Source organism: Meleagris gallopavo, chromosome 1, assembly GCF_905368555.1.
Source record: "Meleagris gallopavo chromosome 1, MGAL_WU_HG_1.1, whole genome shotgun sequence".
Classification (NCBI taxonomy): domain Eukaryota; kingdom Metazoa; phylum Chordata; class Aves; order Galliformes; family Phasianidae; genus Meleagris; species Meleagris gallopavo.
In genome coordinates this window covers 2,885,484-2,910,096 of record NC_139404.1, presented here as the reverse complement: position 1 = coordinate 2,910,096, position 24,613 = coordinate 2,885,484, and the positions used below count along the sequence as shown (strand labels likewise).

Below are 24,613 nucleotides of genomic sequence, written 5' to 3'. Positions count from 1 at the left end.
CAGCTGCAGACACTTCTTGCCCAGATCAGACAGAATAGTGACAGATACTGCTCTCCAACATAAAGTTAGAGGTGTCAACACCAGGAGCCTTAATTTAACTCTTCTTTGGCCCCAAAGCTCTAAGCACAATTTTCATTCTGCAGATCTGGATATTTCTGGATGAAATTCAAATCCCAATTAAAAGTATTAATGGAGGCTTACAATCTTCTAGTTACCTGCCTGTTCAGATTGAGTCTTTTTTTATTATTATTTTTTGACTATTGGAATAAATCATCTGTGATCTTTTCTTTATTGTCTTGGAAAATGGCACTTGAGAAGGCTTTAAGTCAGTCTTCATTCACTAATTTTGCAAAGGTAGTTTAGCAGCAATCATCTGTCCCTCAAAACAGCTTAGTCCTCAGCTAGGAGTGATGAATCAAAGAAGCACAGTGCATTTGCTGCAATGAATCATACTGCATAACAGATATAGCAAGGAAGAGCCTACTCAGTCTATCTCCAGATCCATATGTTTCAACTAAATTATTTCTTGTTTGACTCTCTGTACTTGAGTTGGCACTGTGTTCAACCAGCTCTCTGAGGCTGCTTTACCCTAATTGCCTCCATTACAACCTGCAGGGCAGAGCTGCACAGATTAACAGTGATAGTCCATAAAAGATCCCAGACACTCTGAACCACAGATATAATTTCAGATACTGCGTTGTCCTCTGCAGTTACAACCTTCTGGAGTGATTCAAAGGTGTAAAAGAAAGGGCATGAAGGCAGAGGTGGGGTGAATAGATCTGGTTAAAATTAGTCACTACCAATCAAGTGGATGCTTTCTGATTTTAGAGATATCAAAGGAAGTAAAAATTAGAGGCTGTACCTTATTGATGAGACAGATAGAGCCTCAGTCATCCAACCTATCAGCTACACACCCTGAAAGTAAGGTAGCAACTATGAAATAAACACATGTTGATTTGCTTTATGCTGGGAGAGAGGACAGGAGATTCATTTGAGAAAGCAATGGGATAGAGTCTCTGCACCCCATGGCCAAGCAAAACTTTGCCAGCATACCTCAAGCCTCTCCTTGGCTACCTTTTGTCTCTTGCTGGGAGCTTCAGAAGAGAAACCAAAGAGCAAAATGCTCTGGAGATCTCCTCTCATCCCCCAGTCTGAAGCCAGATGAAGGAAGGGCCCTATTCTGTAACTTTCCTGGGGATAACAGAGGAATTTGCTCTTCTTGGCTGTCAATCTTGCACCCTTTAACCAGCCCTAAACTCACTTTCATAAGGAAGGGACTAAAGTGATTTCTCATTTTACTGATAACCTGAACTCTGACTGAAAATAAAACCTCAAAATGGAAAATCCAGACTCGAAAGCTTCAAGCCGGATGTGTAAAGATTCAATCCAGCTAAATCGGTAAATTCCCTCACGGTAATTAAAGGCACTAATTGATTTGTGGAAACATCTTCTGGAGGGAAGCTGAACTGAAGGGATTTATGAGTCCTGCTCCTAATCCCCAGATACCCCAATCAATCCTGTTTGACAGGAGAGCTGAGAGCTGCAGTGGATGAATGAAGGAACACTGAGATTTCTTATTTTGTACCTTTTCGAGGAAACACCAGTGTATTTAATAACCAGTTTCTCTCTTCCTGAAACTATTTCTGCAGGATTCTGAGAGCATTTGGGTCTCGTTTTCAAGTCTTCCACAACTAAGACAAATGCTCCTCTCAGGTACTTTCAGATGAACCTTCCAAATTCACCAAAGCAGCAGCAATGGGCTGAAGAGCAAAAGAGTACCTAACAAGGAAGAAGGCCCTCCAATAGGGTAGGGATCAGGGCTTTCTTTGTGTTTCTTCTCAGGAGATGGCTCTGGAGCTTTCAAGCATGACAGCCAAACAAGGAATAGAGAGGGAAAATTTAGGTTGGATATCAGGGGGAAGTTCTTTACCAAGAGAGTGCTGAGGTGCTGGAACAGGCTGCCCCACCCCTGGAGGTGTTCAAAGCCAGGTTGAATGGGGCACTAGGTAGCCTGATCTGGTATTAAATGTGGAGGATAGTGGCCCTGCATGTGGTAGGAGGGGGTGGATCTTGATGATCCTTGATACTTGGATCCTTCCAATCCAAGCCATTCTATGATTCTGTGAATACTTAGTCCTAAGCCAACAGTCACATGAACGTTGTAAACAAAGTGCTTTCAAACCTGAGTACTATTCTCTTTTCTAAGCACAGTCATGACCAATGGGCTGTGAAAAGGTTCCACTTAGCCCAGTGGAACCCAAAATACAGTTATGACCAGAAAAGGTAAGAATCAAAGTCTTCAGGAATACAACAGACCCAATATTATGTAATACCACTTGGATAGGTTGCATTTGGGTACAGGAGACATCAAGACAAGCTTCTGGTGAGCAACTGCAGCTGGATTTTGCTGCATTAAGCCAGGAAGCTGTGCTCTACTTATGAAGGTTCATTCAGCCTTGGGCTACACTGAGTCAGTTTGGAGAACAAGCGTGGCTCCTGCCCACCCCTCACTAGGTTCTTTGGAAATGTTGTCCTAGGGGTACACATGGCCACAGGTACACTCTGCACATCCAAGGTGCTGTAGAGACTACACAGAATATTCCTGGCATTTAATGTCTCCCCAGAAGGCAAGTCCACCAGCTCTCATGGTTCTTGGGCTCTGTGAAGGAGTTAGATAAATATGTGTTTTCTAGTGAACACGATGCTTGGAAAACACTTTTCAGTATCGAGGACCAACACAAATGTACCAGTGCTGCAATGGAAGATAAAAGGTACTGGTGTGATGTGCCCATGGGATGCTTACCTGAAGATGCTCCACTCAGGCTCAATCCTCAGGATTGTTGGATCCTCCACATATTCATACTGCAGCTCCTGATGTATTTTGGCCTTGTCCACTCTCACAGACACCTTCACCTTCTCAAAGCCTTCATCTGAGGCTGTGGTGTTACAGACAATGTGCTTGGTGGATCTCCTGTGAGAAGAAGCAAGTAAATATAAACGAGGATCTACAAGAAGCAAACCAGTAAGAACCCAGTTACATACCCCTACGTCCTGTGATCTTAACCTATTAACTATAAAGTGGTGGAACTCACTGCTGCAGGAATATACTGAGTATTGTGTGACAAATTCATCATGGGAAGTGGCATTGCCTTTCCACCAGTTTAAGTAAAACTACACAAGCCACTATTACTCAGATCTCAAAACACAAACCTCAAGGGAAGTCCAAAACAGACCTCGCTGCAGAAATATTTCTGTGCGATTAAATACATGATGGATGTTTCCTTCCTGCCTGCAGGCATATTCAGCAGCAGCTCATAAAAGGGAGTGTTTGCACCTCAGCTTTCCAGTCTGGGATAATAAAGTTTACCTTGCATTAGGACTGTAAGCCTTGTTTAAATGCCATTTGCAACATGCCTGGGACCTTTGCATGGGAAGTGCTAATGTAGTGGGAAGCATTTCATGATTTTACTTAAAATGGATTCTGGGTAAATGTTTTCCTTTTGGGCGAGGCTCAAATACAACTCCAGGACTGAATATTGCAGTGGCACTGCCTTCAGTAAAGAGCCAAAAATCCAAGCTTCTACCACCTTCAGCCTTCCCAGCCCTGTGATTTGTGGCACGGCCTCATCTCATATCCCTTGAAAGATAAAATGGGAATTCATTCTTCCCTTGTAGCATGGCATGTACCTCAAATGTACCCTTCAAGTGCTCTTTAAATTTCCCTGAAAACCATGCTGAATCCCTTCTAAAACGCCCTAGTCTGTTCTGAAAGCAACCCCAAGCAGTGCGGTTCCCATTTGGCCTTTTAAAATACAAGCTGTGACTTCACCCTCGTTCATTACAGATATTAAATCACTCTGCAGTCATGACAGGCAGCTAAACAGGATCCCAACAGCCAGGAGATGGAAACATCCTGCCCCAGGACAGTAGTCCCGGCTTCCCTGTGAATGGGCCCTTCTTCTTCTGGCAAAGACAAGCTGGGAGAAATGTGCCAACTTTGTCTTCAGCTTCCACCAATACTGGCAGTAAAGTGTATTGCACTTAGCAGTTTTGAGCTGCAGGAGCCCCTGGGAACTGGATTTAGGCTCATTCTCACAGGGATCAGGGAATATTCAGCAGGTAACACTGACATTAAGCCTCTGAACTGCAATTGAGCAAGAGCCAACCCTGAGCTAAAATGCTACAAGTCATCTGTTTCTCAGCACTATGGGACTATTCTTGGATAAAAGGGAGGTGTTTTAATGCTTATAACTGATGTTGTCAGATTTTCGTTTTTACTTTTTCTAAAGTAGGGACATCAAAATGAATCTTTTAAATTACATACTCTCAAAACAAGTAGCAAAGCATGGGACCGTGGAGAATTGTAGTGAAATTTGACAAGGAGCCATGGAAAAAGCACATCAAATAGCAATCAAAACAATGAAATAAGTCCTATTCTCCCACCCCACAACGTACTCAGTAAGGTTGTGCTGGGGAAGAATGTAAAGATCCCACTGCAGAACAGATGTTCTGCCAAGAATTACTAGAAAGACAGGTTGTCTGGGCTGCAGAAGAAGTCTCTTGACTGTGATTGCTTACATCTTTCAGGTATGTAAGGAAGGAAGAACTCATCTGTACCTGTAGAAGAGGCAAGGTTGTCGCCCAAAGGTCACGATGACGTTGCTGCCCGCATTGAGGTTATTACCCGTAATTGTCACCTGAGTGCCACCCGATACAGGTCCCCGCTTCGGCTTGAGATCAGAGAGTGTCAGAGTCTGTGAAAGCAAAGAGTCATGTTGAAAGCACTGGAGATGAGCAGAGGTACCTACAGTGCTAGAGAAATGCAGGCAACCCCGAAAGTTTAACTACGTTAGGTGGACTTCAGAAGACACCAATATTTTCCTGGTAGAAGAGGAGCCTGGAATGTCTCCTTAATAGAATCATTAAAGTTGAAAAAGACCTCTAAGGTAATCTGTTTAAACCATCAACTCATCCCCACCATGTCCACTAGCCATGTGCCTCAGTGCCAAATCCACACTTCTCTTGAACACCTCCAGGGGTGGTGATTCCACCACTGCTTGAATGACAGCTTTGGTAAGATGAACTCAAGACCTAAGGCTAATTTCAAAATCCCTGCAGAATAAGGCCTGCCCTTGTACCCATTCAGAAATGCTCTGAGCTTCCAAAGTCATCTCTGTGCCTGGGGCAACTGCAGCCATGATCTCTCTGATCTCCACTATTTGATACAACTCAGGAGCTTTTTTTCCAACAACATTTCTGCAAGATAAACTGGGTCTTGAATTGTCTTATTGGATCTTAACAAGGACTCTCTGCCCCCAGAGAAAATTCACAGAGCTCACAAGCATTGAAAACTACTGTGTCTTGAAAAGATTACTCTGAAGTTCATTGATCTACCAAAGTAACAGGTCCTACTGTGCAGCTCAGGAGGACACCTAAAACCTCCCCCTGTGCTAACAGCCCTTTTCCGTGGGAAGGAAGAGAGCTGAGATTCAGAGCATCTCAATATGTGTTTTGACTCTTGCAGGCCTACCACATGACCCCAAACATTTCTCTTTCATCAGATGTTGATGCTGAAACAGTCTCACATGGCATGCATGTCCTGCACTGATACAACGCAGCATCACTCATGTTAAGCTGTTCTCTGAAATAATTCAGCCACAAGAAAGAATGTTGTACAGATGAATATTTTTTTCTCAGTTTCCTGCTTGTTTGAGTCTCTTTTCCAACCATAACACAACGTTACACAACATTAGTATATTAAAAGAGGGGCACCATTCCTTAAGGAGTCTCGAATCTGAAACCTCTTTTTTGCCCTCCAACTCCACTCTTCCCAAAAGCAAGATAAAATACTTGCACTCTGAAAGCACAGATCACCCTATTGCCACAATGTAGAGAGGAGACATCCATTTTCAGGGAGAAACTTGGAGTTACAGTTTATTCTTTCATTTGCATTTTAATAGAAAAACTTTCCACTCAGTCCCAAGTGAAAAGCCACTATATGCATTTAAATGAAGATTTTTTTTTCCCCTCTCTTTAAGAATGATGACACAAATGCTTGAAGCTCTCCTCAGCTCCTCTGAATGAGCAGGTACAACACACAGTCACCTTATTGAGCTTTGGAGACCATTAATCCCTGTTTATAAAATGCCTGACACACACCATAGCTCCCTCTTTCACACACACACAGCTCTCCCTGTGCCCTTCTGGTTAACCATTTCGAAAAACAGCAGCATGTTTCCTCTTTGCTTTTGTTCAAAAATGAAGCTGCTGCCTGGAGGAAGAGCTGAATATGAAAATCAGACTTACAGCCCAGTAGAAAATGTATTAGCAGAGATGGACACTTCTTGTGTTTACCTGTCTGCTTCTGATATGGTGTTTTGGAAACTATTTTGCCTCAAGAAGTCCCTCATCTATCAATTGCTGAAGGTTGGGAAGATGTATAAGAAGAGAAAAAGAACAAATAAATGCTCTGTTCCTTCTACATTACTGTGACTATTCTCTAATAGCTTTTATTGGGATACAAGATGCAGAAAGGGTCTTCAGTATAAAGGGCTTCTCTGTTTTGAGGGTACTGCCTCATGTTGTGATGGCAACGCCTCTTCAATTCCTTACTGGTGATCACAGAACTAACACCAAGTACTGCCACCCGTGAGATGGATGTTGGGAGACTACTTCCCACCTGTGAGAAAATGCACTGAAAGTTGCCCATTTGGTGCAATACTGGATGCTTTACAAACGAGATAATGACATCTGAGTTAAAGATCTGAACCCCTTGTCCCAGTCCTTGATGGGCAGGCATTTCTGCCCCTCTTCCCAGAGGATGACAAATGCTTATGCCCCATTGAGGGCTCTTGCATATTGAAATTATACCAGCGATGCTCCTTGGCAAAGTGTTGATGCATTTCGTGCCGATTTCACAAAAGGTTTTATGGCTAATCTTTCCAAATTGCAATAATCCATTAATTATTCACTGTGGCCTTCATAAATACTGCACAGCATGTCTGCACGTCAGCCTCCAGACTGTTTACCATTTCCATTCTGGTGAAAGTTGATGGAAAATGCATGGGGGTCTATTGGATCTGTGATAGGCTGAGGTGGACAGTGACAGTGAAGGAAGGAGGAGGCCAGAAAATCATGGAATAATAGAATGGTTTGAGTTGGAAAGGACCCTTAAAGTTCAACAAGTCCAACTCCCAATCATCTGTATCTATCTACAGTCTTGACTACTTTCCTCTGCTGTGGAACCTTTTACTTTCTTCTAGCACCTCCTTGGCATAAGCTGTCCACAGAGAAGTTGCTACGAGAGCTGTATCTGAACTGACCTCGTGGTGTACGTTGAGACCTTGGCTCCCACATCACCGATCCTGGGAATAAGGGCATAGAAACACGTGACCCACACAGTTCATGCACCCAGATATCCTTTCTATTGGTTCAACAGCAACAGCTGGAAAGGCAGTACACAGCCCTCTCTGAGCCTGTTCAAAATGCTCTCCTGAAACAGAGAGCCAGAAGAGATGCAGACCGAGCAACCCAAATCACACTGAGCCAAAATAAAGGCAAACTCCTTCTGTGTCTGAATTGAAAAGAACGAAGGTAATATTTCATGGATTGAAAGACAATGGCATTAATCACAGCAATAAAATGAATTAAAAAAAAAATTCATTTAGCTCATCGTAAATACCATTTCAGCATACAACCAAATGCTTTGTTTCCCTTCTGGCTTATTGAACTCTCTAACGCAATTTGCATTTTTGATCACAGACCAGTTTGAAAAACAAATTAACAGCATTTTGAACCTAAAAGTTCTGCATAGAAGTGTTGAGAAAAACTGCTCTATCATCTCTAAATTAAGCTCTTTTTCAAAACACTGAAATAAAATATTCTGTTGAGTACAAATAATCAGCCCTTCCATTTCTCACAAGAGAGAGGGAGGCGGAACCTATTGGCCAAATCTAACCTTGTTTTGCTTCAAACCTTTTGCAAAAGCAATTTTCCATAGGATTTGCTACGTGTCTGGTAGCAGCACTTAACTCCCAGGTGGTGCCCATCGTTGGTTTTTAAACATCTTCCTTTCCTGAAAGCTGCCACCCACCACTGCAGGACGCCAAGGCATGTTGCGATGCGTGCAACAACATCTCTACTCTCTTGGCAGAAATATCAGAGGAAGCCAAGCCATGCCAATAAACACCTCCCACTACGAAAGCAATGGACACAGGAGAGGGCATATGATGGGCAGGCTAGGGAGCATCATTGTTTTTTTCTGCCTAGCACAAAGGTATCAAGGTATGCAGCAGAGAAAACCCTGCAGACTTCACGCTTGCACACGGCTGGGACAGCTGGCAGCCAGAAAGCCAGCAAGTGGAGGGAAAAGCTGTCACAGATGGACACGGATGATCAACATCAGACAGTAATTTCAAGAGCAGCAAAGGTGACATGCTGAAGTGTAATGTCCTGGAAAGAGCCCTTCTGTCAGCAAGGTGGGGGACACTTCTTGAGGTATTTCTATGCCCCCCACATCACAGTAACACCTGAGTGACACTGGAAAATACAGAGATCACTGCAGTTCAAGGGGGAAATCTAAGATATTTGCATTCATTACCAGTTCTCTTTGCCATGAACAAATGCTCAGGCATGTGAATTATTTCAGAAAAGACTCATTCCCTTGCAGGGGTTGAGAGCTTTTGATGCGAACAAAGAGATCCTCTCATCTCAGACCTGCACAGATCTGAACAGATCAAGGCTAGGCAATGCTTGCATGTCCCCAGCAAGGAGCCTTACAGAAATAAGGAGATCTCTTGGACACTAAAAGCGAGCAGAAAAGGGGAGAAAGGAGCAAAAATCCAAGTCGAATGTGCAGCATGCACTGGGCTCTGCTTCTCTCTTCCATGAGGTTTTCACTATGGCAAAGCTACAGTCTCAGGCTGAACTTCCTCCACTATGGTGGTGCAAAAAAAGAGCCCATAGCCCTTCTGACTGCTTTGCATACTGATGTCCCCAACAGAGAGAGTATCACACCCATCTGTGAGTCCAAGCAATATCTCCAAAAAGAGAAATGTAGCTGCTTTCTGAGTGTAGTCTGTATACACAGCTGACGCCCCACAACCTACTTCTATTTTTTCTTTTCCTTCTTCTTCCTCTTCTTCTTCTTCTTCTTTTTCTTCTCTTTCTTCTTTTTTCTTCTCTCTTCTCTTCCTTTTTACTTTTCTACATAGCATTTTTAACTATTAATGAAGATGTTCTGTACTATTTTGGACCATGGCTGTATCAAACTGAAGCTGGACTAATAATTTGGACTATTAATAGAGTGTTAAAACATTAATTAGGAGAGCTATTTTTGCTCATAAAAATGATTTTGAAAGGAAATGGAAGGAACAATTTAGTGTACTCAGGATGGCAGTGAAGAACACAGAGATGGAGTTTGGTCAGAGAACAGACACTAAGAAGTGGCCCAGGGTCTGAGGATCTTCAGGGCCCAGGAGATCTTCTTGCAGGATCTTACCATAAAGTAGTAGAGCTGTGAAGACCTGGCCATGAACTCTGGTTTGCACTCAGCCACACAGATCTCCACAAATCCAGCGTGCTGGCTGGGTTTGGCCTCCCCCATCTCACATACTATCCTGTGGAGAAAACAGGAAACAGAAGCAAAGGTTTAGGGATGGTTTTGCAAACTGGGTGAGATGAAATCAGAGCAAATAGTCCATGTTCTTGGGAAATGGACTGTAGACTTATAACATTCTCTGTTGCTTTCCAGTCCAGGATCCAAATTGTGCACTAAGTTATTTTTTATTTAATAAAAATAAATTTTTTAATTCTGATGGTACTCAATGAAGCACATGGTTGGCTGTTGTATACCACCATACCATCACTTAATTATGTAGGCAAATATAGACAAATACTGGACAGAGATCTGGCCTCAGGAGTTCCTCTGCCCTCCAGTCTTGCATGGTGGACACCTCTGCATCGTAATGATCATTCCCACATGGAGCAAGCTGCTTCTTGGAGCTGCGGCCTCACAGACTGGATTTGAACACCCGTGTGGTGGCTGTTATTTGAAAAATAGATAATTTTATGCCATACGCCAATGATGATCACACAAAGTGTACCAAATACACTAATAAATGCACTATTAGCACCTGAGCTGTTAGTGAGGAGTGGCATCTTCTTTGGATTTTAGGGAGGCTGGAGGGGATGGACTCCTCAAAGACCCCACAGGTAGCAATAATCAGTATTAGATGTTCTGTGGCCCACTGTCTGCCACACACCCAACTTACTGCTCTGCTGGGATGTACCCTTCCACCAGTGGTTTGCACTCCACTCCAGCCACTTTAACATGAGATGCAATGTCTCTGAACTCCAGCCCCAGGTTCTCTCCACGGATGGTCACTTTAGTCCCTCCTTCACGAGGGCCTGTCACTGGGTTGATCTGGAGAAACAAGTCAGGAAAAAAGAGTATTTATTTATTTGTTGTATTTACCTTTGTAAATACAACATCATCCTATGAGGCAGTATGAGACCTTTTTGTCACCACTAAAGATGCTCATAAATGCTGATCAACTAAGTCACCAAACGACTCCAGATACATTACTAGGTCCATCTCCCTAGCAAATTTACTGTATTTTACATATGGTCCAACCTCAGACTATCCAAAACTCTGCGCCCAATACCATTTCTTTCTCTTCTGACTACTTGCAAAACGCATAGATAGGGGTAGGAAATGTCTTCCAGGTAGGAACAAGGGCTTCCAATGCTGCAGCTGAGTTCTGCATTTTATAGACATAAACTACGAAAAAGCAGGAGTGGGCCATGGTGCAAATAAATGAGAGAAAGAATAAGAAATAAGTTGCTTTAGCCAGTCAGTTTATGATGAGAATTCCCAGCCCAAAGTTCAAGTTTTTTATCTGTTCTGGAGGGTGATATCAGGTATGCCTTATGAACTCAGCTGAATATGTCCATCTGCATAAATAACATCCAAGACACAACAGAAACACAGTGTCAGATTAGGTGCAGAATAGACTGACAGTGACAGAAGCAGTAGCAGTAGTTGCTGTGCACCAATATATATCTCTAGAAATGCTCCAGCTACCTTCATGGGAGAGCAGGGTCCAGTGGAAGGGCAACAATGCGAGCATGGATGGCTTGTTTGTAGGGTGGTGGACTATTGGCTGGGAGGTCTGTGAGCCCTAGTCTGAAATGAATGGATGCCTCAGTGGTGCTGGTGTTTGGTGATATGACGTTTGCACCACAGTCTTTTCAGCCAGATCAGAGACAGAGAGGGATTCTGCTACAGCAAGGTGCAGCAATTCCAAATAGCCAAAGCTGGAATTTACATTCCTGTTGTCTCCATGCTGCACCCCAGTCTGATACTTGCAGTGATAGGCAAGTATTATTTCTGATGTCCCAGTGCCACAGCAACTTCAGCCTACACTGAACAGAAGATAGGCTCTAATTAGATCAGATAACCATCTCAGGTCCAAAAAACAGCCAAATTCCATCAGAGCTGTGGAAGGTTTTTTCATGCTTCACAAGTCAACAAGACACTTACGTCCTAAAATCAAAATAGTACAACATTCATGAAACTGACAGATGAGATTTCTTTGGGTTGGCTGAAGATTTCACCCTTGGATGATAGACAATGGGTAAAAAGTGAGAAAGTGGTTATCTTCCCTAACAATAATAAAAAAAAATTAAAAAAAAAAAGAGGAATGTAAGGAATGCATATTAAAAAATTAGAATTAAAATGGAATTTATATTCTAAGAGAAACTAATCCTGATGTACTTAGCTAGGGGCTCAGCAATGAAAACTTAAACAATCTTCCAAAAATAGCAATTCTAAACTATTTTGATTCTGAATCACTAATAAAATATCTATTCAAGGGAAGTTTTGTATTTTAAATAATCATTTTGCCAACATCGGTTAATCCTCTCCTGATAAAATAAAACACTTTCTGTGAATGTCGCTGAAAGGCTTGTATTATCACCATACCAAACCAATCTAATATGTACAAAAAGTGAAAAGGGAAAATTAAATCACAATTTCCACCTTCTATTATATTTCCTTACATATTAAACTTTTTTTTTTTTTTCCTGTAAGAAATGTCAGGTCCTTATGGAATATTTTGCTATCATTTTGTGGCATTAAACTTGCTGTTAAGTAGTTTTCACTTGTTCTAGCAAGACAGGTGTCCAGGTAGGTAGGTCTGTGGTTAATTAGGGCTCACTTATCTTCAAAAGAACTTGCTAGTATGTAGATGTATCTCATAGCAGGTCAAAAGAGGGTTTTTTGCTGATATAACTACTGTCACTACACAGAATAGAAGAAGTTGTAGTGGTAAAAAGGAACATCTTGCCAGAAAAGTCCCTCTTTTTTAAAAACTATGGGAGAATTTGAGACAGAAGTCACAGAAACTCAATGGAAATATCATGATCCTCCTTCTGACTCTGACTAAAGCCTGAGAATTTAAAAAACTTACAGTAACTCAAATAGGAATCTTCCTAGATTGAAGCTACCTCTGAAAATCCCCCTTATAAAAATGCAATATTTAAATTTTTATAGAATCATAGAATTGTTTGAGCTGGAAGGGACCCTTAAGGCTCATCTGGCCCAACTTCCCTGCAATGAACAGAGACACCTACCATTCAATCAGGTGCTCAGAGCCCCATCCAGCCTGACCTTGGATGTCTCCAGGGATGGGGCATCCACCACATCTCTGGGCAACCTGTTCCAGAGCCTCACTCCACCCTTGTCTCAAAAAAAACACTTCCTTGTATCTAACCTAAGTCTCCTTTTTTTGAAGGCTAACTTCAAAGCCAACTCAGTTCCTAAAGTAGGGAGGCTGGAATTCCCCCAGATGGGTACAGGAAATCTTTAAGCCTGACTCATCACACTCCTTCAGATGCCTACAACAAGAAGGTGCTACTGCAATGTTTTCACAGCAAGAGACAAGGAGCATGTTTCTATCGTAGGTGCAAAAATCTGGAAAGAGACCTGTCAGTTTTTGCAGAGGGAAACACAAGCAGGGATATGAAAGCTGCCAAGAAGCCTCAGCTTTCTCTTTAAGACCCAGAGCTACGACACTGCATCACAATTTATGCCCTTGGCTGGTACCAACCATATCACAGAATGGTTTGGGTTTGGACGGGACCTTTCAGATCATCAAGTTCCAACCCCCTGCTATAGGCAGGGACACCTCCCACCAGACCAGGCTGCTCAAAGCCCCATCCATCCTGGCCCTGAATTGTCACTCCTACAGAAGGTTCTGTGGCTGAACGAATCTGTAAGCCTTTTAATTTCTCTTAGTGGCAATATAAATGCCGGAGCCAGGAAATAAAATACAGGCTGTGGGAAGCTGTGCTCTGAGTTGCCACGTGCGTGTGCCTGTGCAAGTGTGAGGACACATGTTATTTCTCCTCCCTCGCCTGCACAGATATTTCCCTGGCTCCTTGCCAGGATATGCACGCTTTCACCAACCTCTCCAGACGTACCATTAGCTGCAATATATATCCAGTCACTTGAGATTACTTCCATGCTAATGGCTCAGAAAAAGACTTTGCAAGAGCTACTTATGATCGCAGCAGACAGTTGGAATATTTCATGAGCGAATATTGCAATAATCTGTTCGAGCTTTGGGAGCTGTTGGAGGAAATGCCAGCAGAAATGGAAGTATGTTCCTTCTGGAGCTGTAACGTGGAGAATGAGTGATTTTCACTTCACAAGGAGAGTGTAGGTAACACATGTGAGCCAAAGCACGGTCAAGAAATGTGGATGGACCTTCAGAACAGCGTGCTATTGTATGGGAAGGTCCTTGTGGTGTGGACTTCTGTTTTAGTTGGTCATCTACCATCTTCTCAATACCAAATTCTATTAATCAATCTAAAATTTCTGATCTTTAAAGTTTGAGACATTAAAAGATTCATAAAGGTTTCTTTCCGCTCAGCTCCCTGTAATTTTCAAGGCCTCAGAAGTGAACTTTCAAAAGCAACCATTTACTCTGGCTGTTGTTGGGCCTGGTTTCACAGCTTCAAGTGCATTCAGATTGACCAGCTGCAGACAAATGCAAGCATGGTGGAGATCCCCACCTTGGAAACATCATAATTGGCATGACACTTGGGCAATCCAATTCACTTCGGAGAGTGACAGACTACAGGAAGATGGACAGAAACAAAATCAGAGGAGTTCTTTTCAGTAGCATCTGATAAAACAAAACTCTAGCCAGAGTTTGCTCTCATGAAACCACAGACATAGACAAAACCATTTCACCCATAGATACAGGTTTAGGGTTCATCCACAGTACCCGCACTTTTTGATTCTTTAATTCCTTGGTTTCTAGAAAAGTAGTCTACCTTACGTTTCATATTAAACAACAACCAAGGAGGCTAGATATTCCTCAGTGTCTTTCCCCTCTTCTTCCCCGTCTCATTTTCTTCCTTACCATTCTCAGTTGCAAAATAAGGCCCTATTCATTCTGGAAGTTTACTCATCTTAATTACGGTACAGTGACTGAGAAATACTTAAGTCAGGGTGCAGTTGGTAAGGGTGCAGTTTCCCATTATTATGGCTCATATCTGTCACTCTATCTACCTATGACCTTGAAAATGATGCCCACCATTATGGCAAAAGCATCCTAAGAGCAAATAAAATCACTGTAGACTGGAGTCCTGATTCCCCCTCCTTGTTGTCTCTCCCTTCCTCTGTTTCCCCTCTTTATTTTCTTTCTATTCTTTTACCTCTTCCCCAGCTCTTCCTTTGGCCTGATCAGCATAATCAATAGGAAACATTCCAAAGGACTTTGCAACCTTGTGACGTCCACCCATCATTGCCTTCATTCTCTTTTTATCACTTAATTAGGCTGTTTCACTTAGTCTTGGCTTGAGCCTGCCTCTTCCTTGAGCCTTCAAAAGGGGAAGGCTGATCTTTGTACAGGACTTTTCTTGATCAGTTGGGACATCTTTCACCTTGCAAAGACAACCAGGCAAACCCAAGAACTTTATTCTGCTGTAGTTAGTGGAGTCTTTTTTGCCCCAGGCAGGAACTTTGCCTGTATTCTACTACCAGGAAGCATGAACTACAACCTGCCCTCTTTCTTTGCCCTCCTGTCAGTAAATCTCAAAACACTCTGGGATCACTCAATATCTCCTCTCATCCAGTTTGGCCAAAGAGCTCTTTTCAAGAGAGCTGTGCTCCTTTGATAACCCTCACATAGCCTACTTGAGATGCCCCCAGGTGTCTTTTCTCACCTCCAGCTGCACCTCTAGAAGGCCCAGGTCTCCTGAATGCTGCATGTCAGATTTGCCAAACCCATGTGGACCGCTCAGATGCCCTGAGGTCTTCCACTAGGAGATTGTGATGTACAAATCATTCATGTTCATATTGACTGTGGTGGGAAAACACATCTGAAGCTGTGTGCTTCTCTTTGAAGCACACCATAGCCCTTCATCCCAATACGATAGTCACTTGGGACTTTGCCTGATCCAGCAGAGATCAATCTTGACTTTCCCCTCACCAACCCAAAGACCAATCAAGAAAATAAACCAAGGGAAGAGTACAAGAGGGAATCCACTGGCTCTTGAAGATCCATGACTTACATCTGTGATCTTGGGGTTGGTACATTTGCCTTTGGTGCTGGACAACTCCAGCCACTGGCTGTCCTGGGCCGGGCAGTGCTGCTTCAGCGTGCACTGGTTCTGCCCCTCACACCAGCCACACTCGAAGTCTGGGTCGGCTTTCAGGCACAGGCCACAGCTGTCCCGCATGGCCCCACACTTGTACAGATGAACTGCAGGGACAGGAAAACAGAGAGGACTTCAGAGGTGCAGACAGAATGGGTGAGCAGTGGGATGTCAGGGGCAGCAATGAGGTGAGGACTGGGATGCTCGTCCCAGAGGCAGGATGGGGCTTATGCAGGAAAATAAATAATACAGAATAAAATACTTACACCCTCTGTGAAACAAATTACACTTGTCAGAGTTCACCTCCCATGCAAAATATTTCACTGAATCACAAAATTGTAGGGCTTGGAAGGGACATCTAGAGATTATATAGTTCAACCCCTCTGCTAAGGGGGTTTGCTACCCCTTAGAGTAGGCTGCACAGGAAAGTGTCCAGACAGGTCTTGAATATCTCCCTATTTGTAGAAGCTGAGAGCAAGAGGGCTGCAGCCATCAGTGTAGAACGATGGACTGCAAGAGAGACATTGGGAAGAAAGATACTTGGTCAGAGACACGGCCTCAGCCATTTCCTTTTCCTGAGAATGTCTGAATGGCATCCAGTGATGTTTCAACAAATCCCAGTTCTCCATCTGTAAGTGGCTTACTACACCTGCTCTACCCACCATCTAAACTCCACATGGGGAATTTTCCTGGAATACCCTACCCAGAACTGAGTGTAAAGCTACTCAGGTTTTCCCCTAAACAGAAAAGCTAAGAGAGAACAATAAATTCACAGCAGCTCTGTATGTGAGGCTAAATCCAGAGTTTTACCATCAGCCTTTCCCTCTTCTTCTGCTCCAAAAATTAAGACTATTTTATACTTTGAAGTACTAAGTTGATCCCCTTCTAATACCAACAGCAAAGATTAGTGCTTAGCTCTGTTTTGGGCTGCTAATAAGTGATTAGAGGCAGTCAAAGCTTTTTTCCAAATAAAGCCTAAATTTCTTGCAGTACTATGAAATAAGATCATGCTATTTATCCTTATTTTACAGTTGAGTAAACTGAGGCCTGAGTTGCACAGGGTGCTAATAGCAAAAATCTGCTCCCTGAGGCTGAAGACGGCAGAACTGAGGCTTTCAGATTAGTTTATTTCTGTACTTATGTGGATGTTGGTGATTTTCTTCGTAAGATATGGGATTTTCCCTTTGTACTTTTGTGTTGCCATGCCGGTAAGCGACTAAAGTCTTGTCTGTGGTTATTATCATGCACAATCCAAAAGCTCAAAGGTTTTGAATCTTCTTGCTGAAAAGCTTTAGCTCTCACTCCATACCTATGCCCTGTTCTCCCAGAAGTCAGCAAGTATTGACCAACGCAGGGGAAACCTTGGAAACTTTTTATTTCTCCAGGTTGGTTGCAAGAAAAAAATGTGAAATTCTGTCAATCTCAGCATGCTGCAAGCCTCTTAGGGCACAGACCTTTCCTTATTTGTCGAACTGCTCTGCTCACAATGTTTGGTTTAACATAGGCTTTCAGTCTACCAGCCCAGCCTGCGAGTTGTTGGCTGTAACAGTGATGGCATCTTGGTTGGTCTTGGAAGCAATGTACCTTTAGTGCAACTTCACTTAGAAAGACACTGAAGTTATGATTGAATCATATGGTTGGAAAAGACCTCTCAGATCATCTAATCTAACTGTCTACCTATCATTAATATTGCCCACTAAACCTTGTCCTGCCTCTGTCTCTCTCTCAATTTTCCATAGAAGAAAATCTACTCAAAAGCTCTGCTAGGGGATTCTACTTGTTCTTAAATATTACATCTGTGTTAGTAAATAAAGTTCTATGTGTCCACGAAAGCATGTGCTATGCTTCCACGTGATACAGCCAAGTGTATCTGGCTATTATCCTCCTGCTACAAAACATAATGGTATAATCGAAGCCATTCTTTGATGGAAAGGAGTCACACCATGGGATGAAGAGCTGCCTTCTGTATTGCTCTCCAGCTTCAACGAGGTGTTGGTGGAAACCTCATCCATCGCTGCTCAGCTCAAGGTTGGGTGTGAAATGGTATGAAAAGAATTTGGGAGTACGTGACTGGGAGAGATGGAGTGGGAGAAGCAGTGGAAAGTGTCCAAGGAAAAGGAAGGTAAAGTGAGGGAGGGAGAAACTTCTGAGAGGTGGTGGTGTGAGGAGAGGCTGCAGGTCTGAGCTGTGAATGCAAAGGCTGAGAGCAGAGGGAATCTGGGGGAAAATCTGCCATGTGGTTGAGGGTGATGGACAAGAAGAAGTAGGAGACGTGAATGGACCTCCCATATCTGGCAAAAACAATTGTGTCAGGGTTGGACGAGCAACTCTGTGAGAGGCACACCAACTCTGTGCCATGTATGGCAATTAAACAGAGTCAGACTCTGGGCAGGAGGAAGACGTCAGTCCTTTGCTGTTAACGTTTTGTTTTGTTCAGTCTCTTTCCACTGACAAAGCTGCAGCCTGTCTCCTCCCCCTCTCCTTTCCTCTGTTCATTACCACATCACCTATGAGCAAAGAGTGCCTACTTTCCTGGCGTGTTAAATTGAAGAGCATCACTCCAGGAGAAATAAACAGGGGGAGAAGGCAGGAGGAGTAAGGAAGAAAGACACACAAAAAAAAAAAAATAAAAAAAAAAAAATGGGGAGAAGCAGAAGGCAAAGGTGATGAAAAAAGAGAGAAAAAGCCATGCAAGTGGGAGGAAGAGTGGTATTTCTCAGAGGGAAAAAAAATTCACAGAGCACAAAAAAATTGGTAATTTGCAGAGTGCAGAGAACAAGTCTGCAGCAGACAGCGCAGGGAGATGGTGGCAGCTTTGTTAAGTGTAGGGAGGGATGTGGCCCGTTGCTAAGGTTACCGCTTCCAAGGACAAGTTGAAATAATTTTTTACCTTTGTTCTGTGCTGGGTTGTCAATGTTGAAATTCCCGTTCCATACAACGGTCAGCTCCACCGGCAGGCTGTTAATCTCCATTCCTTCATACGAATACTAGAAGAAAAGGAAAAAATGAACCCAGAGTTACTTCACGTCCAAAGGCTGGGTTCCGGGGGGGTGGGCAAGAAGTGGTACCATGAGTTGTGAACAAGAGAAATTGAGCTGTCACCTGGATCCCTACCTGTCATTACCTCCAAGAAAGCCATGGGAAGCTCTCAGAGCTGTGGTTCTCAGTGAAGGAAGCTGTATCCATATCAGTATCATGTGAATTCTAGATGCTAGGTAAATATTCTATTTTTAAATATATATGCACATCGTGCGACTTGGAAAAGTACCTTCTAGCTGTGGAGCACAGTTCTGAAGGATATTCTGCCAATGCTTGGTCGCACCTCTAAGGTTAGCAATGGGTTGCTAGAGTTAGGGTAGTATGGTTAGGTTGAGGTTGGACTTGATGATCTTGAAAATACTTTCCCACTTGAGCAATTCTATGATTTCACAATTCTGATATTTGTACGCATTGTATGTATTTGGATATAGCATCCAAATATACCTCTGCTGTGTACTCTATAGGTGCTGAATATATATCCATGATTATCTATGCCAGTGTCATTTTGAAGAGCTCTTGAAAGCTGAGTGAAGTCTCAAGTATCTCAGAAATGCCTTAAAAAGGGGAAAATGGAGCTTCTGTGTAATTATAGACCTGTCAGCCTAACTTGGCTTCCCAGAAAGAAAGTACATCAAATTATTAAACAATCAATTTATAAGCACCTGCAAGATGATAAGGTGATAAAAATCAGCCAGCATAGATTTGTCAAGAACAAATTGTGTCAACTCAATTTAATTTCCTTTTTTGACAGGCTTAATGGCTTTGTGGATAAGAGGAGGCAGCAGATGTGATTTATCTAGATTTTTGTAGAGTATTTGCTACTGTCCTGCAGGAGATTCCCATAAAAATAAATAAATATGTAAGTGGGGAAACATAATCTAAAATAAGCCACCATAAGGTACCTGTAAAAACCGACAGAAAATTCACTGTTGGGCTGGGAGGACTTTTCAAAAGAAGTTTAGTCCCAAGTCTGGCATTATTCCATGTTGTTACTATTGACTTCATTGATGGACTGCAGATCATGCTTACAGATTTTGTGAATGACTCTGCTCTGGGAGAGGGTGCAAGAACATCCAAAGGCAGAGTTAAGAATTCAAAACAAACTTGACAAATCGTAGATGCAGGCCAAAATCAACAAACTGAAATTCAGTAGAGGGAAGTAGTGAACATTCTTCGGTATGAGAAATCAGTGCAAACAAATGTGGAATGGGAGTGACTGGCCAGTGTTGCATTAAAGGGTCTGGGGATTGTTGAAGGTCACAAGCAGATTGCAAATCAACAGTGCCACGTTGCTGCCAAAAAAAACAAACAAATCTCAGTTGGGAATGCACCAGACAGAGTTTCCTATATACACAAGCCCCAGGAGGCAATTATTTTTCCCTATCCAGAACCAGAAAAGCTTCAGCTGGTTCAGGAGGGATCCAGTTTCCAGAAAATATGTATTAAGAAAGGCATAGAAATCTTCTGAGAGTGAGACAGACTAAAACAAATACTTGTCAGGCATAGTCACAGTACATGGATCTGGTCTTAATGAAGAAAATGGAAGCTTGTCTCTGGAGGCCATATCCAGCCCCCCACTTGATGATTTCTCTGACATAGTATTTAGGGCATTTTTTTTCCAGCCAGATTTTGGTTTATTCTGAGTTGGTTCACATAGGGCTCACTCAGTTGCCCATCAGATCCCATTGCGCATCTCCTCCAACAGTTTCCAACACTTCACCAAAAGGCAAAAAGCATCCTAAGTGGGAGAGGATGCACTGTCACAACAGCTGCTTAAAGGACAGAAAGGGAAGAAGTCAAGAAGGGAAGAGATGTGTCATGCTATACTGACTGCAGAACACATAAGGAATTCTCCTGAGATCATAGAATCGTAAGGTTGGAAATGACCTATAAGATCATCTAGTCCAACCGTCTTCTCATTACCACTGCTACCACAAGCCACTAAACCATATCTTGCAGCTCCTCATCCAGACGCCTCCTGAACACTGCCAGGGACGGTGACTCCACCACCTCCGTGGGCAGGCCATTCCAGTGCCCGACCACTCTCTGGGGGAAAAAAAGTTTTTCCTCATGTCTAATCTAAACCTCCTCTGGTGCAACTTGCAGTCATTTCCCCAGGTCCTGTTCATTGCCTGAGAGAAGAGCCAAACCCCTCTTCACCACAACCCCCCTTCAGGAAGTTGTAGAGTGCAGTGAGGTCTCTCTTGAGCCTCCTCTTCTGCAGACTAAACAATCCCAACTCCCTCAGCCACTTCTCATAAGACTTTGTGCTCCAAATCCCTCACCATTTTCGTTGCCCTTTTCTGGACACGTTCCAGGGCCTCAACGTCTTTCCTGTAGTGAGGGGCCCAAAACTAACACAGTACTCAAGGGGCGGCCTCACCAGTGCTGAGTACAGGGGGATGATTACCTCCCTGCTCCTGCTGGCCACACTATTTCTAATGCAGGCCAGGATGCCGTTGGCCCTCTTGGACACCTGGGCACGCTGTCGGCTCACGTTCAGCCAAGCATCAACCATCACCCCCAGGTCCCTTTCCTCTTCACAGTCATCCTGCCACTCATCTCCAAGCCTATAGCGCTGCATGGAGTTACTGTGGCCAAAGTGCAGGCCCGGCACTTGACCTTGTTGAACCTCATCCCATTCACCTCAGCCCAGCAATCCAGCTTATCTAGATCCCTCTGAAGGGCCTACCTCAGACAGATCAACACCATCTCTCAACTTGGTGTCATCTGCAAACTTATTGAGGGTACACTGAATCCCCTCATCTAGGTCATCAATGAAGGTATTAAACAAGATAGACCCCAGTACTGACCCCTGGGGGATACCACTTGAAATGGGTCACCAGCTGGACTTAACTCCATTAACCACTACCCGTTGGGCACGGCCCTCTAGCCAGTTTCTTACCCAAAGGAGTGTACATACCTGTCCAGACCACAAGCAGCCAGTTTCCCCAGAAGAAGCCGGTGAGAGACCATGTCAAAGGCTTTACTGAAGTCTAGGTAGACTACATCAACAGCCCTTCCCTCATCTACCAGTCTGGTCACCCAGTCATAGAAAGAGATGAGGTTGGTCAGGCACGACCTGCCTTTCACAAACCCGTGCTGGCTGGGACTGATCAGAGATCAGGAATCTCCTACTGCACTGGGAGCAGGACAAGCTCCCACCCAAACAGAAAGAGATGTTCTCTCCTCTATGTGACTAAACATAACATTTCTGCCCAGATAGATGGTGGATGCCCCAAACTTTTGGACGCTCAAGGTCAGGCTGGATGGGGCTCTGAGCAACCTGATCAAGCTGTAGGTGTCCCTGTTTATTGCAGGGGAGATGGACCAGATGACCGTTAAGTGTACCTTCCAACTCGAATGATTCTATGATTCTATGAAATACACTTCAACAAGCTGCCTGGTTTTGCTGGATATGTCTTACAGACGAAAGAGTTCACCAACACTAAAAGCCTCAGCATGGTTTTCCACAGAAATGTGAAAATTCTGAGCATTTAGAGGTAGGTTTTTCTGTTTCCACTAATTGTCATATAATTGCAGAGTAAATCATGTATGGTGATTTCTGTCCATTACAGCTGAGTGAGTGCTAGTTGCACAGTAATTTCTCTTTGGACAAACTAAACACGATTAGCCACTAATCTGCAGAACCCTGTGATTATGATCTAGTTGTAGGGTATTTACGGGTATAAGCTTCGTGGTTACCATGGAAGTAAAGAGCTGCTGCAGGTTAGCAGAATCCTGCCTGATAGGGCTGTACCCGTCAGCCTCATTCACTATTAGCATTTTTATGACACTTCTCAGTGTCACTGCCAGGAAGATGCAAGATGATGCAGAGCCACTTGGACTCACAACGGTGACTTTTCACAGCTTTATGGAGCTAGGAGCAAGGATAGGAAGGCTGAAGTGGGAAGGAAAGTGTTTGAAAAATAGAGAATAATTAATCTTCTGTCACTTGGGAACTTTGCTAACACCTGTACATGGCACTTTGCAAATGTCAACTGGAAATGGGAATGAGCACATACACAGAATGACTGGTCACCATTAAGTAACAAGCTGAGTCTGTAGGTGCCTGGAAAAGCACTAATTTCTGTCTCAGCAGATCCTTATGTGTGTGCACTGGGATTTATTTGTTAGCAGAGCATAGGCAGGGCTGCAAAGGGACAGGCAATGAGAGTCCCTCAGAGCCTTTCATCCCACTTAGGATCCCAAAGCCAACAGCAGGAGCCCAGCTGGGATTGTAGATCTTATCTGCCTATAGCACTGGAGACACACACATATTAGTGTTGTTAGCTCAGCTGAATTGAACCAGCACTGGAAATGGATGTGAGGGAATACGCAAGATCCCCATGGAAGAGATCCAAGGATGAAGCCAGATGGGGCTTGGAAGGAGGATGCTCATGCTGCCATGCCCAGACAGCTTGTAGGCTGCACAGCAGCAGAACAGAGCAATTTGCCAAGTACCAGGGAGTAGATGCTCTGTCCTGCTCAGACCACAGGAGCTACTAACTCACTGTGGTCCCTGTTCAAAGCCCGTTGAACTCAAGAGGAGTCTTTGAAAAGGATTTGCTCAGCTGTAACAATAAGATGAAAATACATTTCAGAGGAGAAAAAAGGGCTGATGTATTGATCTGCAGAACTCACGGCAGAGATTCCTGGATACTCCTTCTAGGAGCATTCAGATCATTAAGGCTGGTTCCTATGTATTGCCTTGCACAACTTCCTCCAGCACGGGCAAAATTGCTCAAAAGATATAAACCTGATCCTGAAGACTGCAAAGTCTGGTTTCCCACTACGCATACCAAATGAAAGTAGAAAATTACAGGCAATTGAGAGGACCAAACTGAGAAAGAGATGCTGCCCTTCCAGAAAGGAAGGCTGGATTTCATCAGGAAACCCCAAAAAGCTGCTAGAAGGAGCTGTTGTAATTCACAGGAACAGCACATTGTGTTTTGAACTCTGCAGCACTAGTTCTTTGTCTCTTGAAATCTTTGCTGGTATCAGATATTCTTACAAGAAGGGCTGAGCCCATCACATCTCTTGGCCACTTTGCCACTCTGTTAGCAGCTTAACATTTTGTACACAAGCCACTATAAACACATCAACTGTTTGTCTCCTGGAAGTTCACCATGAAGTTTACTACCCTCAGGCTGAGCGTATAGCTGCAAAAATCACAGCTATCAGATTTATAACAGCTATGCAAACATTAGCTGACTGCCTAGATAGATGTTTTGCTTTTCAGTAATCTGCAAATTCCTAGCTCCTCTGGGCATCCAGTTAACAAGCACCCTAAATTAAAGGAACTCAGTTTCACAGACCAGTGAAGCTGTGGCTTGTGTGACTGCACAGCCATGCAGAGGGATGTAACCTCTTGGTGCATCATCCTGAGATGTTATATCATAAAGCAAAGACTTCTGGTAGTTCGTTTAGGGGACATTTAGTGTAATACATTGGATGGAGGCCTGGGCAACATGATCTAATCCCTGATCTAGAGGCTGGCAATTCTACCCACAGCAGAGGTGTTGGAACTGGATGACCTTTGAGGTTCCTTCCAATGCAAGAAATACAATTCTATGATCCTATGAGTATATGATTCTAATGAATAAACCAAGAGCGATTACATGATGTACCTCCAGATATATTGCTACATATCCAGCAGCAGGGAAGCATCTGCAAGCAAGCAGCATTTTATTACTGAGTGTTGCTTTGCTTTCCCTAAAAGCACAAAGACCAATTTTATGATTAGACCTTGGGCCTGGGGGTTGAATTCTATATCTGTCACTGCTATCAGATCCTGGTGTGGCCCCATGCAAAGCATTTAATCCCTTTTTGCATCAATTTTCCAGCCATAAACAGGAGGCATAAACCCTCATGCCCACTGACACCCCATTTCTTTGGACTCTTTGCT

The 24,613-nt window shown here is 43.4% G+C and overlaps 1 protein-coding gene across 2 annotated transcripts in view; it reads right to left on the bottom strand.

The window, feature by feature from the left end:
• PLXNA4 (plexin A4) overlaps nucleotides 1-24,613 on the bottom strand; it is a 441,339-nt gene that overhangs the window by 59,116 nt on the left and 357,610 nt on the right. For both annotated transcript variants that reach the window (XM_085213222.1, XM_085213155.1), the window contains 6 exons: nucleotides 18,557-18,653; nucleotides 15,583-15,773; nucleotides 10,272-10,423; nucleotides 9,500-9,617; nucleotides 4,618-4,754; nucleotides 2,804-2,971 (listed from right to left, as the gene is read on the bottom strand). In XM_085213222.1, coding sequence (XP_085069348.1) covers nucleotides 2,804-2,971; nucleotides 4,618-4,754; nucleotides 9,500-9,617; nucleotides 10,272-10,423; nucleotides 15,583-15,773; nucleotides 18,557-18,653 — 863 coding nt within the window. The remainder of the gene's footprint in view (nucleotides 1-2,803; nucleotides 2,972-4,617; nucleotides 4,755-9,499; nucleotides 9,618-10,271; nucleotides 10,424-15,582; nucleotides 15,774-18,556; nucleotides 18,654-24,613) is intronic.